The sequence below is a fragment of the Canariomyces notabilis genome, assembly GCF_033297395.1.
Source record: "Canariomyces notabilis strain CBS 508.74 unplaced genomic scaffold N656scaffold_25, whole genome shotgun sequence".
Classification (NCBI taxonomy): domain Eukaryota; kingdom Fungi; phylum Ascomycota; class Sordariomycetes; order Sordariales; family Chaetomiaceae; genus Canariomyces; species Canariomyces notabilis.
The window spans coordinates 144,829-162,577 of record NW_027041847.1 but is presented as its reverse complement, the minus strand read 5'-3'; the positions used below and the strand labels follow the sequence as shown (position 1 = coordinate 162,577).

At 54.8% G+C, this 17,749-nt stretch overlaps 5 protein-coding genes across 5 annotated transcripts; 3 read left to right on the top strand and 2 right to left on the bottom strand.

The window, feature by feature from the left end:
• The first annotated feature begins 165 nt into the window (after positions 1-165).
• N656DRAFT_782985 (uncharacterized protein) lies at positions 166-1,369 on the top strand. The gene is made up of 3 exons (XM_064815861.1): positions 166-472; positions 539-730; positions 808-1,369. The coding sequence occupies exons 1-3, from the start codon at positions 362-364 to the stop codon at positions 1,048-1,050; spliced, it is 546 nt and encodes a 181-aa protein (XP_064666991.1). The 5' UTR covers positions 166-361; the 3' UTR covers positions 1,051-1,369.
• A 2,917-nt stretch (positions 1,370-4,286) lies between these two features.
• Positions 4,287-5,402, top strand: N656DRAFT_771012 (NAD(P)-binding protein; the record flags this gene model as incomplete). The annotated part of the gene is made up of 3 exons (XM_064813818.1): positions 4,287-4,412; positions 4,480-5,098; positions 5,164-5,402. 3 exons carry the CDS (start codon positions 4,287-4,289, stop codon positions 5,400-5,402), a joined length of 984 nt encoding a protein of 327 aa, XP_064666990.1.
• A 6,968-nt stretch (positions 5,403-12,370) lies between these two features.
• Positions 12,371-14,338, bottom strand: N656DRAFT_800932 (DAO-domain-containing protein; the record flags this gene model as incomplete). The annotated part of the gene is made up of 3 exons (XM_064818059.1): positions 12,371-13,625; positions 13,709-13,827; positions 14,006-14,338. 3 exons carry the CDS (start codon positions 14,336-14,338, stop codon positions 12,371-12,373), a joined length of 1,707 nt encoding a protein of 568 aa, XP_064666989.1.
• A 629-nt stretch (positions 14,339-14,967) lies between these two features.
• Positions 14,968-16,351, bottom strand: N656DRAFT_800931 (uncharacterized protein; the record flags this gene model as incomplete). Its single annotated transcript, XM_064818058.1, has 4 exons — positions 14,968-15,067; positions 15,118-15,184; positions 15,247-16,099; positions 16,340-16,351. 4 exons carry the CDS (start codon positions 16,349-16,351, stop codon positions 14,968-14,970), a joined length of 1,032 nt encoding a protein of 343 aa, XP_064666988.1.
• Positions 16,352-16,594: 243 nt separating this feature from the next.
• N656DRAFT_782979 (uncharacterized protein) lies at positions 16,595-17,746 on the top strand. Its single transcript, XM_064815860.1, has 2 exons — positions 16,595-17,159; positions 17,225-17,746. Exons 1-2 carry the CDS (start codon positions 16,916-16,918, stop codon positions 17,326-17,328), a joined length of 348 nt encoding a protein of 115 aa, XP_064666987.1. The 5' UTR covers positions 16,595-16,915; the 3' UTR covers positions 17,329-17,746.
• Positions 17,747-17,749: the final 3 nt, after the last annotated feature.

Sequence of the window (17,749 nt, the reverse complement as noted above, 5' to 3'; positions counted from 1 at the left end):
GAAACAAGCGTGGTGGATACACAAACAGTTCTCTCACATGCTGGTGTTGGAGTCTCATAAGGCTGATGCTCCGTCCCTTATGATGTCATCGGTCCCCGTGTGCTAGGCAATGACATCACCCACCACCAGCAACCCCTTTGACGATGGCAATTCCATCCGATCAAACGAGGATCTACTGCTGTGGAGTGTTCCTGGCATTCGGATACAAGATGGACCTGACGCCCTTTATTTCTACTGCTTGGCTTGCTCGTCAGTCAATCGACAGCAAACATTTGAAGAGACAACCAACAACAGCAAACACCACCTCTAACTCGGAATCTTGACTTTACTATCACTCAAAAACCCTCATCAAAGCTTCACCATGTCAGGCAGCAACTCTGATAACACCTCCACCCTCAAGTCGTACGTCGACTCTGCTGTCGGCGCGACTCAGAATGTCGTGGGCACCATCATTGGCAGCCGTGGTGACGAGGTAAATCTGCGCCCTAAAACCGTATCGTCAAAGTTGGATTAGCATACTGATAGACAATTTTGACAGGCAGAAGGACAGGCCAAGCAGGACAAGGCCAAGGCCGAGTACGACGCATCCCATGCTACCGTAAAGCTCCCCGGCGTGAGCGCCTCCTCCACAGGCGCCGTCACAAAGGACCATCCCGATCGCACCGCCGGCTCATGGAACCAGACAGCTGGTTCGGCCAAGGAGTTCGTCGGCGGTGTTGTGGGCAACGAGGTATGTGCCGGCTGAACACACATGAAACGTATGTCCTGGGGTCGAGGGAGCGCCGCTGACGGGTTGGTGGCATGCAGAGTCTGAAGCAGTCCGGCCGGGAGCAGAACCTGTCTGGCCAGGAGCAGGAAGCCCGCGGTCAGCTGAACGACTACACGTCGGGCGCTGGCGATCGGGTTGCTGGAGCGGTTGGAAGTGCCGTTGCAGGCCTGACTGGGGACCGCGCCAAGCAGGCCGAGTATCAGGACCGGCACGATGCTGGCAAGACGCAGCAGCGAGGAGCTGAGCATGATATCCAAAAGCAGGCTGAGGCTCGTCAGTGAGTTTCTAGGAGCGGCATGGATGGGGGCGCCTGAGTCTTAAGGCAACAACCGGGTCTCTTTTCTCATGGGAGTTTGCATTATGAGGGCATTGAGCTGTGATACCTAGGAAGAAGGGAAACACCATATTGGGGGACTGGTTGGATGGCGTCAGGCAGCAGGGAAACCTTGACCGAATATCGTTTCCTGGAAGTCGTTTGCGGCGTTAATAAGATATTGCGTTAGTTTCTGACCGATCTTCATGGTCGACAAATGCGTCGGTGGAGTTGATTGCTAAAGCGACCAGCTAACGATGCCACTCTGTCTTGGTCTCCTCCCTCGTGCATCGCTATACGAGTCGAGTGTGGTCACTTCTGGTGTCTGGACGCGGGAGGTGCCCCAAGCGGAAATAAACGACTGTATTAGAAGCGTAAATCTCGGCTAAGAACATGTGACTACAGTAGTTACATCTTGGATTGTTGAAAGCTCATGTTGCCTGCCCATCATGGCATCATCGAATGCAACATGTTGGACAGTTGGAGTGACATCGGGAATTTAGCGTCTGCGGGAAGCGGGCCGCCGTCTGCAATGGTTATCGCTTGACTAGCCGAGCCCCGATTGGAGAATCGAATCTTTTCATACATTGGCTACAGGTACGATCATGATATTTGCAAGGGGCCGTTCAGCGAGGGGAGGTAGGTAGCCAACGGCCCTCTGGCGAACGTTGAATTTGTATGTACTGTTCAAATTAGTACTAACGGCGGTGCACTATCCGTACTGAAGTTGTGAAACGGATGTTTGCTGAAAATCTTGAAACATCTGTTGCTGGGGATTCGGTGGCTGGTGTAGGTATTGCCGTCTTATGGTCGGTTGTACGAAGTACAGCTCCAAAAGAATGTCGGCTTCGTTAGACCGGAAAGGGAAAAGAGGCACGAACTGTTGGTCATTCCAGCTTCAGGCATCAAAAGTTGCTACAGCTGAGTCACGCGGTGAAACTCACACGCCAGCTGCCGGTGACACCCCTTGAGCCGCTCGCCTGTTCCATTGTAAGCCGTCAAATCAGAGCTCTAGCCTAACCTTAAGCTGTGACGACAGCCTTATCCAAGCCTCGCCCGGCACGCCTTTGCCTCAACATTAGCAGGATGCCGCGTATGCTAAGGTACAGTACCTAGCTGAATCGGCCCCCACTAAGCTCGACCTCATTGATAGGTATTACCTCAAGTCGATATGCGTAAGGGAAAGTATGTACTGTACATGCCTATCTAGTTGAAGCACATCAGAAAGGGCAGAATGCAGCACACCAAGTCTTTTGCAATTGAATACCACATTGCACTACTCCCTTCTGGGCTGTCAGAGTGTCGTCGCCAATTGCACCCGCTTTGACCGATGCTGGACTGAGGCCGTTGGGCGTTGATGCTTGGCATCTGATTATTGCTGAATGATTGGCGGGAAAGTGCAAGCTGCTGCCCCGCTTCTAGCCTTCTTCGTCTCTCACAGTACCTGCATTTTGTGACCTTGAAAATGGTAAGCATTTTCACCCTTCCCCCGTTTTTTCCTCTCTCCTTTTCCAATGCCCCCCCTTTCCACGCTTCTTGTCTTTCGAAGAATCTCGGCAAAGCAATGTAACGCCTCTATCGAGACTGCGGGTCCTCCTCCCCTAACGACCAAATTGACTGAAAGCTGGCTTCTTTTCCGCAAACGATGAATACGGAGTACGGATACATAGCTCTGATGCAGTGGGCTGCAACACGCCTCTTTCGGCACAGGTGTGTAGCCGTGCTATTCCGTCTTCTTTGCAGGCTTACGATATCCAACATGGTTTTCTTGACACAAGACCTCGCTACCTACTTCCCTACGTCTTTTGCGCGGCAAGGCTTTCATCTAAATTTGGTGCCGCCAAATGCTGAATTCTTGACGTATTGTGTCAAACGATCTTCAGTCAAGTGCGGTGTAGCCAAGACAGGAGGTGAGTTGGGTTTGACGATGCTGACTGCCTGGCTCACAGCCATCCGTAATAGTCCCCCTTGCCACACCCGTGGATTGAATCGTCCATGATGAATTCCGGCTCCTGAAGGTCGCCCTTTGCGGCCGATTTTTCCGATTTTTCAGGGGCCAACCCGTCCAGGGAGATCTTCGGTACCTACCGTGAACCCACGGCCGCCAAGCGTCGAGGGGAGCGTAGGGCAGAGAATCCTGCCGCTTCGTCAACCCATCTTGGTGCGGAGCACCCTCCGAGCAAGGCCGGCCCCCGCCCCCAAATTGGCAGAAACAAGCTCTGTACCTTGTGTCTATCTCTGATGTTGATTCACAACTCTCACATGCCGATGGAAGCCTGGCCCATTTCCGTTCTCATCACACTCCCAACGGAATCTGGGGATGAGCAATTGCCGCGATCGAGTCAATGCCTCGCCTGGGGGGGCTCTGCTTGCTAAGGCTCTTCTGCGAATGCACCGGTGGAGTCGGCGGAGTCCGTCCTCTGTTCAACCTTTTCGCTCGTCGTTGGTTGGCGGCTTTTGTCTGTACAATGTAGTGATGGTACGGCCATCATAATAGCACCCAGCACCGATCTGATTCTGCAGATCAGCCCGATTGCTCGACCCGGACATATGCCAAAGTCCCGGAATCCCAAAGCCATGGCGGCCGAATAGCCATGCATGCAGGAGTCCACAACCGGGAAGGCGTGCATGGGTTGCCCATACCGACGCCCACAGGGAAGAGCTTCCTGGCCCATTTCATTCAAGGGGCGAGGCAGATGTACCCTGGGTTTCTGGACTAAGTACCGAGAGACTTGGTCTACATAACCGCGACCCGCCCAGACTCGCCTCACCGTGCCACATCGAAGGAACCTTCCCGTCCTGCTAGGATGTTTCTGGCTTAGGCCACCGCTTTAAACATGTGCCTAATGGTATGCGGTATTCAATACGGCATTGGACTTCTGTCCAAGCAGTCACCTACACCCCCTGACCTCGGTGCCATACCAATCAGGTCTCTATCAGACACACATCGACTTTCTTTAGGACTGGCTGCCTTGAACTGCGGCCGCAACCACCACACCATGCAGCCCACGCCGCTAAGTCAAGGAGCGTTGTTGAACATCCAACTCTTTGTGCCCGTGAACCATGAGATCATTGTCGCGATGTTATATAGAGTCCTCTGTCCAGCACCTCCCTTGCCTGTCCACAAGACGTCACTTCCCAAGCCCAGCAGTCGCCCTTGTCCCAGCCCTTAGGGATCAGCCTCAACCCCAGTCTACCATCACAATGAGACAGAGGAGCAACCGGCCGTCCATGATGAGGATTGCCATTGCTGGTGCCGGGGGCTTCGCCCAGATCCTTGCCCAGCAGATCAGCCAAACCGCACATGCTCTGCTCGTCATATCTCGCACAGTGAGTTGGCCTCTTCGGTCTTTCTTGCGCCTCCCCCAGAAGACAAGGCCCGCTGACCATGCTACAGCCACACCCTGAGCTTGAAGAATTTTGTCCTGGCTGCCAGGTTGCCGTTATAGACTACGGGGACGCTGAGACTCTGCGGTATACCCTCCGGGGAGTCGACCTTTTAATATCAACGATCGCGGGCAACGAGCAGCTCAACCTCATCGATGCAGCGCGGAAAGCTCGAGTCAGAGTTTTCGTCCCGTCCGAGTTTGAGGGTGATCTCTCCCACCGGCCAGCCAACGATCCCCTTGACCGTGGTTCGCACTCGGCTCTTGACCTCCTGGAGCGTTGGTCGCAGTCCAAGTCACACCCCATGCGCTACACCGTCTTTTCGTGCGGCATCTTCATGGAACGGTTTGGTCCGGGGGGCTTGCAAACCTACAACATCGGGGCTGGCTGCGGAGTACAGGGCCCGAACGACTATCTTGTCAACATCGAGGACGCCAGAGCCGAAATCGTCCCAGCGAACTCCAGCGGGCGGCCCGCCCACGTCTCTCTGACATCTGTATACGACGTTGCGCAATTTGTCACGGCCGCCATCGAGATGGGTCTCGACAATTGGCCCAAGGAGTTTAGGATGAGGGGTGATGCCATGACAGTCCAAGAGCTGGTGAGGACGTGCTCGAACGTTCGCGGGGGTGAGTCATCCCCGTTCTTGAGTTTCTTCCGTTACCTCTGGCCTTCTTTACTGACGCAGACACAGTTCCGTTCAGTGTGGTTAGTCACCCCTACCAGGACGCTGAAGCGCTAGCAGAGGCGAGCCAGCAGTCTGGGGATTGGGCACAGTGGTACTACTACCAGAGGCTGCTACAAACGGCCAATGGGCGCTATCACGTACGCCAAGTCAACCTCAACGATGCCGTCAACCAGAGTGAGATTTATCAGGTACAGCCCATGAGGTTCAGTACATGGCTGGAAAGAATCTGGGGGCCGGCGATGTGATGGTTTACGTCGAATGTTCTGTATGACTATGATCGTTTGTCCCTATATTTCCTGTTAGCGTTAGTTATGCGGATTCCCCAGCTCGGTATCAGGGGGATTTCCCTTGCGGGCACCAATTTTCCTTGCCTCGACATCTGCTATGTCTCTCCCCACATGATAGATAGCTGAACTGGCGACTCCTGATTTACAATGAGCATCTCAATATTTTTGAACATCATGACGCATCTCCACTGTTCTGTGTACAGGATAAGGCTTGTTTATTTGTTAGCGCGGAACTTGCCCCGCTTTTTGCAACCAACCACAGCCCAGAGTTACAGGACATTTGGCCATTCAAATCGAACCCAGTAAACAACGGGCTCAATCCTGTAAAACGACTGTTGCACGGACCACTTTCCATACATTCTGCTCACGCCAAGCCATTCACTTTACACCCACTTTTGAACTTGTAAATCGACACCAACTTCAAGATAACATACTAGACCCGCATACACAGCAAAGAAACTGAATTGAGCTTGTATACTAAGGCCTGGGGAAGGGGATTTTAAGCTAAGTGACTTAGATCGAAATAGAGTTGAATTTGATGTAAAAAGACACTCGTGTCTTGCAGGAGTTGACACAGTCGTTTTACAGGATTGAGGCCGTCGTTTTACTGGAATCGATTCAAATTACACGCATCTTGCTCGGGGACCCATTTTTGGGCTTACATAATCTTCACCTTTCCACAATGTACTTCCACTCCCAGCTTCGACTTTTCCTCTTTCCTCAAACTCTCCAGCCGACTATTCCTCAAATACTCACAACGTTGCAGAAGATCACTCGAACCACAGTTAGAATTAACAGGGCTTCAAATCAATGGATTGATTGATTTGGGGTGACTCTGGCCCCTTGTTTAGATCCACCCGATGTACCACGCTAACGAACAAACAAGGGTTGGACTGTATGTACGCCCCTGAAATGCAGGTACCTATGACATGGTTACCCCATGCTGATGAACGGCAGGGGGTTGCATCGGGCAGCGCTTATAACAGCCAATCAGAGGGCTCGCGCACCCCCTACTTCGTTTTCGCTGATGTCCACTTGCACCCACCTGCACCGACCTAACTACGGATAGTTATCTAACACCAAACAGAGGCTACTACTAACGCGGCCTGGTGCCTGCAAGAGCCGGATCGAAGGATTGTGCGGACATCTCGTGGGGGAGAAGGCAGCCGGCTGCTGTGATGCCAATGGTTGCGCCAATTCCCCGCAGCGGCCGACGACGATGTCACCTAACTCCCTATTCGCATATTCAAGTTAACCGATTGATCCTTCGGGAGAGTCAGTTCGGGTATTGTATCGTACATACAGAGCCGTATGTTCCCGGCCTCGGTGTTGCTAATATTCTGGCTCTGAGATCATCCATAGGTCGGCCCCGGTCTCCGGATCAATCTCGAACTCCAGCGTATAGGTGAACAGTAACATTACCCTGGGGCCTCGGTGGCTTCCGGACCTCCCTGGCACCGCCCATGATCGGCCGGGAATAAGAAGCGCTTGCCATCGGCAGGGCAATTCGACAATTCCTGCCGAATTAAGTCGCTGAGACCTCGGGACTCGGGCTATGTATCTCCCAATCCTTGAAGAACAGACTGAACCTAACCCAGTGCAACGGCGCGGTACAAAGCCGCAGGGAAGCTAGCTCATGTGCAGGCAACAACAAAAATTTGGGCTAATTAAGGCGGGTATGTATGGAGCCTATGGGCCCAATGCGGTAGCATTTCAATTCGATCCGTAACGGCTGGGCGACGGCCGAAACAATGAAAACCAGCGCAGCGGCCAGGTACAGTACGATATACCCAATGCCACCAACGACACGATGTATATGGCGGTAGGAAGTACACTACGCCATAGGTCAATCCAGGATGCATCAATTTTGGATGCACTGACATGTCACTTACACAACATGCTATGCGTACAAGTACCATTACCTATTGCCTAGGTACCTTGACCGGCGTTGAGGGTTAAGTTGTGCATTCCCCGGACAACGTGTTCCTCGGGCCGTGTGTAACGGCAGGCGAGCTTGAGCTTGGCCTCTTGTTTCAAACATCAAGCTGAATTGTCGTGTGCCGCAGCCTTACCGATTCCAGCGTGCTGGCTCTCTCATGGGCTGATCCAGCTGGCAGCCTGGGGCAAGCGCAGGGATCACGGGCCAACTCTGAAAAGCACAACAAAAAAAGAGAACACAAACTGGCGAGCATTGGTGGAAGGCTGAGTCTAAGGCAGCAACGATTCCCAACCTCGCCAATCGATCAATCGAACAGCGACCCATCATTGGCAATGTGGCTTTGCAATTGTTGGCTCGATTTAGGATTCGATCCTTTCGCCCGCTTCTCTGTCGAGACCATGCTCCAAGTAAACACGAAGCAACACCTGGAACGGACTGGAGCAAAGGGCTTGCTGGCGGGTCAAGCCCAAGCGTGCCGGGAAAGACGGCTCGAACCTTCCTTCCTAAACTCCCCTTTTGGAAGCCACACCGAGAGAGGAGCACCTGTGGGTTGCTTCCCGGTTTAGGCTGAGAAAAGAGCGGCAGGTGTGCATTGAGGAAATTCTCAATTGTTCAATTCGAGTGCGATTCATGGAACTAAAACGCGCGATAAGAGAAACCGGGGGAAAAAAGGGAGTAGATTGAGAAGAAGAACAGCCGCGCTTAGGGCCCCCAAATGTGACCCTACGCCAGATGACTGCTAACGCTTGCGAAGCACCAAACTTCAGCCAGACAAGCCGGATGCGAGGTATCCTTTGAAGTCTGCCCCGACTAGATCGTCTGTAGTCGAAAAGGCCGGAACACGCCCTGTCAGCTTGCCATTCGGGCTCACCGGCAGCTTTCGAAACAGCGCCGATATACAATATATATCAACCACGATCCCGGAGCCACCTTGCGCTCTCGAGAATAGCGTGGATGGCCGCCACAATGAGACGCGTAACGTCCTGGTGTTGTATGGGGCACGTATTCGGCGGCGTCGATACTCATCGATGCCGTTTTCATACGCATCGTGGTTTTCATGATGACACGGAGACTGCAGTGCTCCATTCGATAGCCCAGTGCCGCAAACGACGCGTGTTCTCCAAACCCCCACACGTCAGGCGCGGATACGTGTGACTTCCAACGACAAGCCTCGTCAGCACCCTCCCCAGGGCTTTCTAGGGTGTGAAGAGGCGAGGGCGCAGGGAAGGAAGTGCCCAAGCAGTCGCTCCCCTGTCCCGCCACCCGCCAGACGAGCCGCTACCAACCTCAGGGAGGGAATGGAGGAGGGGATGGAGACAAACATACCAGTTCTCGACTTCATGGCTTCCAAAAGTGGCCCAGCGCGCCCTACTGTCCGCCATCGATCCTGAGCCAGCCAGACCCATGCTGTTTGAGGCGTCGAGGACCTGCCAGTTTCATCGATCATGCGGACGGTGCTGCGTCCTAGCTCAATGCCCAAGGCACGCACTGCACCAGGATGGAATGGAGAGGGTGTTGCACACAATGTCACTCGCCATCCCAGGGGTACCGATGGACAGCGGTCAAGTCGCGTTCGTGTCGACAAGCCGCAGGCAGCTGCGGAGGTAAAGGGGGTTGCCAATTCGTCGTCGTCCGAGGAGCAGCATGTCGAGAAGGTTGCCGTCAGTAACTCACCATCACCCCTAATCTTGACCGCGCGCAGGAAAAGGGGGGATTTGCACAGGTTCTAGCGCACAATGCTTGCGGAACTAGAAGAACCTCGGAAGCGGGTCCGGGAGGGACCGGCCGATAGGATCGGGGGCCCCGGCTTCGTATCCCGGGTCGCGAGATGCGGCCACCTCACAACGATCGACCGCGTATTCTGGCCTCTCCTTGTCGGCCCTACCATACCGAGTCCCAAGAATGGCCTGCCCGAGATGGCGGCCTGGAATCTCGGCCTCTCCCATGAGGCCTTGGAACCTGCCCTTGCAATCCGAGCCGACAATCTCTGATCCTCCTCGGTAAATAGCCAAAGGGAGGCCGCGGCCCCTTGCTCCTCGGCAGCTTCCTTAGCTGCCTAGATCAGATGAAATTTGAAGTGGCCCAGACCCGCGACCGCTTGAAATATGTTTCGTCACCGAAGCCTAAGCCAGGAGGTGGCATCCTCGGCCAGTTATCTGATTCAGGCGAAGCAGGAACGCTTGCAGTTAGGCTCAAAATGAACCATCCCACGGATAATGAGTGAGCACGGAGAGGGCGCTTCCCGCATCGCCACTTCACCCGTCGCCACCTCCTATCGCTGCTCGCTCGGTGCTCCAACAAGCCATGAACCGCTTTAGGAAAGCCAGCCTGCAAGTTCAGGGGGTAGCTTCTCGATCAGGAGCTTGGAGGTACCAGCCTTGTAGCTATCACTTGAAAGTGAATCCTGAGCGTTAGGGGTGACTCCTCAAGCTCATGCATAGGTTCCCGTCTCAAACCTATGCCTCCCTAGACTCTGCAGTAGCGAGATGGACATCTGGACACGAGCTATGCACGCCTGACGTGTGCATGGCCTGCTTAGAAGATGTCGATGTCTACTGCAGCGTCGTGGTAGCACGAAACGACTGTTCTTTCGGGCATCATCCAGGCAGCCTTCCATCATGTCCTGGTCATCTGCGAAGCATCTTACCCAGCTTGGACGTGGTGATGACGGAAATGGCGGTACACTGTCGTGGTGCCCGCCGCGCGCTCTTCATCACATGCCCTAGCCGCAAGTCTAGTTGGCGACTTGTGGAAAGCACCTGCCCAATGGAGGATTCTGCCTGTCATGGTCAGCAGCAGCACGCATCAAGAACAATGGTCAGTTGCACGTCACAGGCAGGGGAAAGGTGAGCAAACCATTGCTCGTATGCTTCTTCTCTTCGGCAGGCAAAAGGGCATGGCGCTTTGGAGACAATTCCGGATGACCGGGAGTTCCTTCCGTGGCAGCTCGTGAGCGACAAAATTCTTCTTCATCGGTAACCAGGGACGTAGCCGTCTTCGTATTCGCGCGTTTCGACAAGCGAGTTGATAGGTTCGGGCAACGATTCGCACCCCGATGTGTCGTTCTCCTCAACAAGATGAGTTCCAGAGCTATACCGGTCTGGATCGGATTCATCCGGACGATAACATTGGCGCGTCGGCAAACCGTGGACGTCTGCGGCTCGCAAGAGACGGCCAACGGGCGCGTTAGGTTGCGGCAGTGGTTGCACAGATGCCGATCGGATCCGATACTCTGCTGCGGTATACCCGCCTCGCTACAGCGCTTGCCCGCACCGGCCCGATCCTCCAACGGCCGTCCATGCCGGATAAGCCGCAGTAGGTCTAGTACCCATCACTAGTTCGTTCCATCCAGCATGGCATTTCCCCCTCTTATATCCGTCTCCCGTTTCCATCTCATTCCCAATCCCTTTCATTTCCATTCGGATCCGTGGTCGTGTCGGTTTTTGGTCTTGGATGTCGAGAACGGTTCTGCCGTCGTCTTATATCAGAAAAACAGGGCCGCGTTATTTCTGTTGCCTGTCGCACTTTAGGTTCTTCGGATGCATGTTCAGGCAACCGAAAATCCTTCAGGCCACAACCTCCTAACTGGGACCGTGTCTGGAGCATGTGCCTCAGGCAAAACCCTGGGTAACCTCGCAGGATTCGGCTAGTGCTGAGCGATGTCCACTGGAAAGTCTATAGGTGAAATACTTCGAGTGATGAGCATCTCCGAGCGGAGCAGTGACTGGGAGAATCGGAGAGAGGGGTGATCTCACATAGAATAGGTAGGCAGTCGGCGCCTTACCCTAGACAAGAAGAGGAAAGAAAACAACAATGTGTAAAAATGGCCCGCTCCCTCTGTTTCATCACGATGTTTGCTAAATCCCCGCAACCCCTGTGGTGTGCTATGTATTGGGATTTGGGATTCGCTAACCCTGTCCCGAGGACGGCGGGCATCCAAAAAGCATCGACAGTTGAGGCAGAGCCGTGCCTCCGCAAGAACCATCACCGTTTGCTTTGCTGATGCCATCTGGGATCAGACTTGAAACCAGACTGAGCCTTCTTTTATGCCGGCAGCCAGTCTATCGTCCCCGTATGAATCTCCGGTGCGAGCTATGCCGCCTGAGCTACAATATCTTTCCAACGTAGTCTAGTTTGTGCTTGGTTACGTGCTACTGGCGCTGGTTGCTTGCCTAGGAGCAGCACAGAGATCGTCTTCATGGTTCACCGTTGTCCGAGGCAGAGGAGACAAGAAAGGACAAGATGCATGACCTTCGACGAGTTCACTTCGCCGTGGCGTTCCTCTCCGCGGGTCGATCATGAAACGTCTTTCATGCCAACCTAGTAATCGGGGTGCCGAGGGACGGATGGACCGCTACGGGCCGGGGGTGAAACAAGCGAAGGAATGGAGGATTATACGGGCGGCTACGAAGTACTGTGCATACAGTGTAGGAAGGAGACATATTGTACACTTACACAAGAGCCTCACTGACCATGTTCGGCAGCTGCCAATACCAGCTGCTCTAATCCCCTTCCCCTTTTGTATACTTTTCCCCTTTGCTCCCCCATCAGGCGCTGGTATCGATCAATTGGGACGCCAGGTTCTCCCATTTTCCTGGCTCACGACTCGATAAGACGGGCGGAACCGGTTGCTCGGAAGGTGCACGATATGGGGGCAGCCTCAGCGCGGTAAAATTGGCACGTTGGAGTCGGGGCTACCCCAGGTCGCCGTCAACGAATATCTGGCTCCAAAACAATGCTCGAAAGACAGCTCCTGTCTACAAAGTACCGCTCAACACACACCCGCGAATACCCCTGATGCGCAACTAAATATGACGTGCTCACTTCAGACGCGGACACCGACTAGTTGGGAGGCCACGACAAGTCTATCCGAGCAGATTTAGCACGCCACTATGCAAACGAAGGATCAGTGACTAACCCCAATGACAGTCTACGATGGGACTAACCCAGGCAGCCAGCTACCGAGGGGCTCGGGATACCGTTCTCTTCAAGGCACCACTCCCGAGATCAACGCAGCAAAGTTCGTAGCCTCCCACCCCTGAGTCAGCTCAGGGAGCGCCTTCGCCCTAGCCACGCGCTGCTCGGTCAGCTTAAACTCCTCCGGCAACCTCACCCCGCCCTTTTTTCCCTCCTCCTCCTCCTCCTCCTCGTCAACACCACATCCCTCAGCCATAGTAGCAGACTCGACCATCAACCTAGCCACCTCCCTCGCCGAGAGAGCCGCCGCAGGCATCCCGTGACCTGTATATCCTGCACAAACATACAATCCGCCACGGGGCCCGCCACCGCCCAGGGTCTCTGGCACGGGGCCAACCCACGCGTGGGCATCCCGGCTGTAGCCCATGACGCCGGTCCACTGGAACGAAGCCTTTAGCTCGTGCTTCCCTTCGACCCCCTCCTCCTCCTCCTTGGTTCCTCCTACAAGCGAAGGAGAAGAAGAAGAAGCCAGATCCAAAGGCGGCGCCAGATTCGCCCGCAAATACCGCGCCACGTCCTCCTCGATCTCGTCGTCGCGCCACTGGCCGACCCCAAGATTCCGCGCGAACCGCCGCCCGCCGCCGTAAATGAACTCACCGCCGCCGCTCGGCAGCAGCGGCCGTTGCACGAGGTAATCGTCCCGCGGTGCCACGGCCGCGGCGGAGGTGGCGGCTGCTGTCAATGAGTGCTGCGCGCCGTGGCCGGGATTGGGATTGGGATCGGGCTCGGCGGCAAAGACATACGAGTGGGTGAGCTTGACCGGCGGCGTACCTGATGATGAGGTGGGCGGTATCAGGGCGCCGATCTGCCCGCGTACAGGGACAATCAGGTCGGCAAAGGCCGGCAGCAAGTGTGAGGTGTACCCATTTGTGGCGAGCAGGACCTGGCGCGCGGTGATGCTGCCTCGCGGAGTGGCCACGACCCAGCCGGAGCCGGTCTCGCTGCGGGAGAGTGAGGTGGCCGGGGTGTTGGTTTGGAGGTTGAAGCTCGGGGCGGGGAACCTGGCGAGGAGGGATTCCAGGACGGAGGCGACCAGTTTATACGGCCAGAGGGAAGCAGCCTTTTTCTGGATGATGGCGCCGCAGGCGGAGGGGACACGCAAGGAGGCGAGCTTTGAAGAAGAGGAGGTGTCGTCGTCCGAGGAACGGACGACCTCAAGTTGGGCGCCTAGCTCGGGGTGGCTGCGCTTCAGCTGCTCGGCCGCGGCCGCCGCCAGCTCAAACATATCCTCGGAGAGGAAGGCGTGTACGCCCGTCAGGCTTACCCTGCTTGGGTCAGCCTCCTCCCTGGAAAGACGCCAGCCAACAAAGCAAAGCACAGGAGACAGATCCAGATAGAAAGGACATACCAGTCACACTCCACCCCCTCCTCTCGCACCAACCGCTCAAGAAAGTTGAACACCTCCAGCTCAAACGCCGCCACGGCCGGTGCAGAGCCATATACCAACGGTTGGCAATGCCCTCCATTCTGTTGATTATCACCGTACCATCAGCCCAGACAGCTTCCTTTCCGCCGGTATTATTTACCCCTTTCCATTTCTTCCTCCATTCCCTTTCTTCCACTCTCCTCCAGTCCAGGAACCCCAACCCACCCACCCACCCGCACACACTCACCCGCACATATATATGAGAAAGACAAGACTCACCCGCCCGGTAGCACCAGAACAAGCCTCCCTAGCCTCGAGCATCACCACACTGCTGTCATGCTTGGCACGGCCGTGATACTCCTTCAGATACCGCGCGGCAAACGCACCCGTGATGCCGCTGCCCACAATCACAACGTCGGCCGCGGCCGGGAGTTCGGGCGTCGAGCGGTGGCCGAGCAGAACGGGACTCGGGTCACGGAGCCAGTACGAGGCGGTGGGATTGTCAGAGGGGAGCCCCGCTCTTTGTGTGGACTGGACTTGTGGTGGTTCGTGGCCCGGGGTTTCGGTTGGTGGTGTTGGGGAAGGGGAATCGGCGATCTTGCGTATTACCATTTTTGAATAATGGGGCGATTGAAGTCGGTGATGCTGAAGGAAGGCGAGGGGCTGTGGAGGGGGTTTACATTGATGGTGAGGTGATGGGTTGTTGAGGGTGGTGGTTATGAAGTGAATGAGGGATGAATGTATGAGGATAATTGAGGCCCGACTCCATCGAGGAACAAGCTGGGTGACCCCACCCACCTTGGTCGCATGTAGGTATTCAGTAAAAACATCGAACTGATCACCAGGGTTATCATGTAAAACTGCATCCGTCCTTTTATTTTCTCCAAATGCCAATCTGTTCCAAGAGCACAGTCCAGGTGAGGTCCGGCAAGTGCTTTTCGTCTCACTCTCTGTCCATGAGCGACTACCGTACATGCGAACGAGGAACATAAACCATGCTATAGCCCATCCGCTTTATTTCCCTTGCCGTTAGCGGCCCCGTCTAGCCGCCCCGGTAGCGTTAGTCGCTCTAAGATGACTCTCGTCGTCACATCGTCACAAGGTCGTGCCAAAACCCTACTTGCCCACCAAAACCATTGCCAGTAGTAACTCCGCAAGTGCCACTGAACCCGATTCTAGCGAGCAGACAGGACCCGGAAAGAAAAACGGCCCAGGGGAAAAGTGAGGTAGTAAGTGATGCTTCAGCCTTGCATCTTTCTTCTCTTGCCGACCTGGGCAGAGAAACCTGTCTTGATGGCTTGGACTGAGCGACGAGAGCCGCAAGAGTTGCAAGTAATGAAGCTGTGAAGCGGTTAGTACAAGAACCAACACGAAAGGTAAACGGCACGTACTAGAGACGGTTCTCGCCCTTGGACAGCTCCGTGTTGGGAGACCGGCACGTCTTGCACGTCACGTATTCTAGGGGAATTTCAATCAGTCACACGCCCTGAACCAATCTCGCCAGATCCACTGTGACATACCTATTATGTACGTGCGCAGGACGTTCTCGATCTGCTTCTGCTGGAAACGGCCCTTGATCACCAACCGCCTGCTGCCGTCCACGCTGCCGCTGGTACCCAACTCGGCAAAGAGGTAGGCTGTGACGTGTTCGTCGGCTCGCTTCATGCGCTTGCAAATCTCCGGGAGGTTGGCGAAAATGGTCTTCTTGTTGCCTTCGCGGAGACACTGCGGCGGCGGGATCTTGTAGGAGCGCGTGCCCGTTGAGGCGTGGTCCGGGTTCTTCTGCGCCAACAGGGCAAAGAATCTTGAGAGCAGAGGGTCGTAGTTGATCGTCTTTGTCTCGTCGTGCGACCAAATGCCTGTGCCCTTGTCCATGTCACCCTCCTGCTCGCCCTCCTCGCCGGCAGCTTCAGCACCCTCAACGCCCTCGCCGCCCTCGATTTTCAGGGCCTCGAGTTTCTTTGCAAACTCATCCTCCTCCTTGGGCACCTTCTTCTTTTTCTTCTTCTTCATTGACAGATCAATCGCCTCCTCACCACCGGCAGCGGCGGCGCCGTCACCGCCCTCGCCCTCGCCATCCTCCTTCTTGACCTTCTTCTTCTTCTTCTTCATGAGAGAAAGGTCGAGCTCATCGGGATTCTCGGCGGCGGGGGCGCCGTCTGCCGCGCCGTCAACGGGTGCTTGTGAGGCATCAGTAAAAGCCCCGAGCGCGGCGGAGAGAGGCGGCGTACGTGGTGTGTGCGACATGGCTGTCTCTTTGGTATCGTCGTTTGGTGTTGCAACCATGGTTACGCTACCATCGGCGTCCACCACCAATTTCTCCTCTGTAAATGCAACCGACTTACGCGAGGCGCGTCTCTGGGCTGAGGGATCCTAAGTATGTTAGTATTGGGAATATCCAAAATCTAACGGCGAACAATTTGTAAAGATAAAGCCGTCAAAGAAGACGGGAGAAGGAATTTTGTGCTCGTCGATGGCGTCAAAGAAAGCAGCCGGTTGATTTTATTGGAACTCGTGTGGTGTGGCGGAGGGGCAATTGAATTTAAATTCCCAAGGAAAACCGGCCGTGGTTTGGTGAGGGGGAAAGCCAGAAGGGCTCAGGCAAAAACTTACTTCGGAGCTCATCTTTGGCCGCAGACCTCAACGTTACTGACCCTTGCAAGTTGTACTCGAAGGGTGGCTCTCCACCGTCGTTTTCGTCAGCTGCGAGTACGTTCGACTGTAGTACCGGCTGCCTGGGAACGGGCGCTGGCTTTTTAAGGAAGAATATATTCGGTGTTCTTGATGGATAGTTCTCGCGATTTTGCGCCCAAAAAGGATGCCGTTTTACAGATTTGAGGACTGCAAGTTGTTAATCTGTTGCATGACGTTTGTAATCTTTCACTGTGACTCAGGCCTTCAATCACCTGACATTTACGGGCCAACGTTACAGTACGCTCCGTCTGCCAGCTGCTGGCGTCCGGCAGATACAGTACGTGAACTGGGCCGGGCTTGTGCTTCGTAGTGCTAGTGCACCACCTTCGCAACACCTAGAGCAATTCCATCCCGGCGCAAACTGTCCGCCGCGACATGCTTCGAAGTCGCACTATCCTACACTAGACAGCTCTATGCCGCCCATCTCGCGCATCCGTCGACCTTTGAGACCGAATTGCGGACCGTGACGGGAACCGGAGCAGAGCCGAAGCCGCCATGTCGACGTCGTCATTGACGGCCAGCGTCTCCGAGTCGTTCGTCATTCCGGATACCGCACCCTCGGAGAACGATGAGGTCGATTCCTTGCCATCCATTTCGAGCAGCGTTCTTGACTCGGAAGAGGACTACTCAGACGCGCAGAGGGAGTGGGAGGAGAGCTTGGAACAGCTGCAGCTCCTGCTCACCATGATCATCATGCCCTTTGCCGGCAAATATTTTGGCCGCAAGTTTGCCTACTGGAGTGGGTGTCCTCGGTTCCATGCTGGCGTGAAAGCGGAGCTGTTGTTGACATTGGCACAATTGCAGGTTGGGCAAGGTACATGGAGTGGATGCACAATGTCGAGATCCGGTGGACGAGCCCTGCCAGCTTCAAGGCGGCCGGCGCCATACAAGCTGCATCTACATTATGACTCAGGGGTGGATGGGCCAATTCAAGCCATCTGTAAATACCGGCTAGAGCATTGGAGAGGATTATACACCACGGCGTTTGGGAGTTACGGACTGTTTCTGATTACTTTCCGATCACGAAGCTGTGTCTTAACGGCTCCTATTATTTTGAGGATCTCATTACTTTGACATGAATTATCGTTCATTGCAATGCTAATACTACATACAGGAGCCCGCCCCTTATTCCTCGTCCATAGGCCTGCCCCAGCAAAACCATTCCATCCAGTCATATACCCATTAAATATCTTGTTCCGTTTTCATGTGTACGGCCCGGGCCATAAGGAATAAGACGCTCATAAACCATCATACACATGCAGAGCCAATAACATCCTCATCGTGTTCGTAACATCCCAATCCAATTTCCCATCATCTCCCGATCGAAAA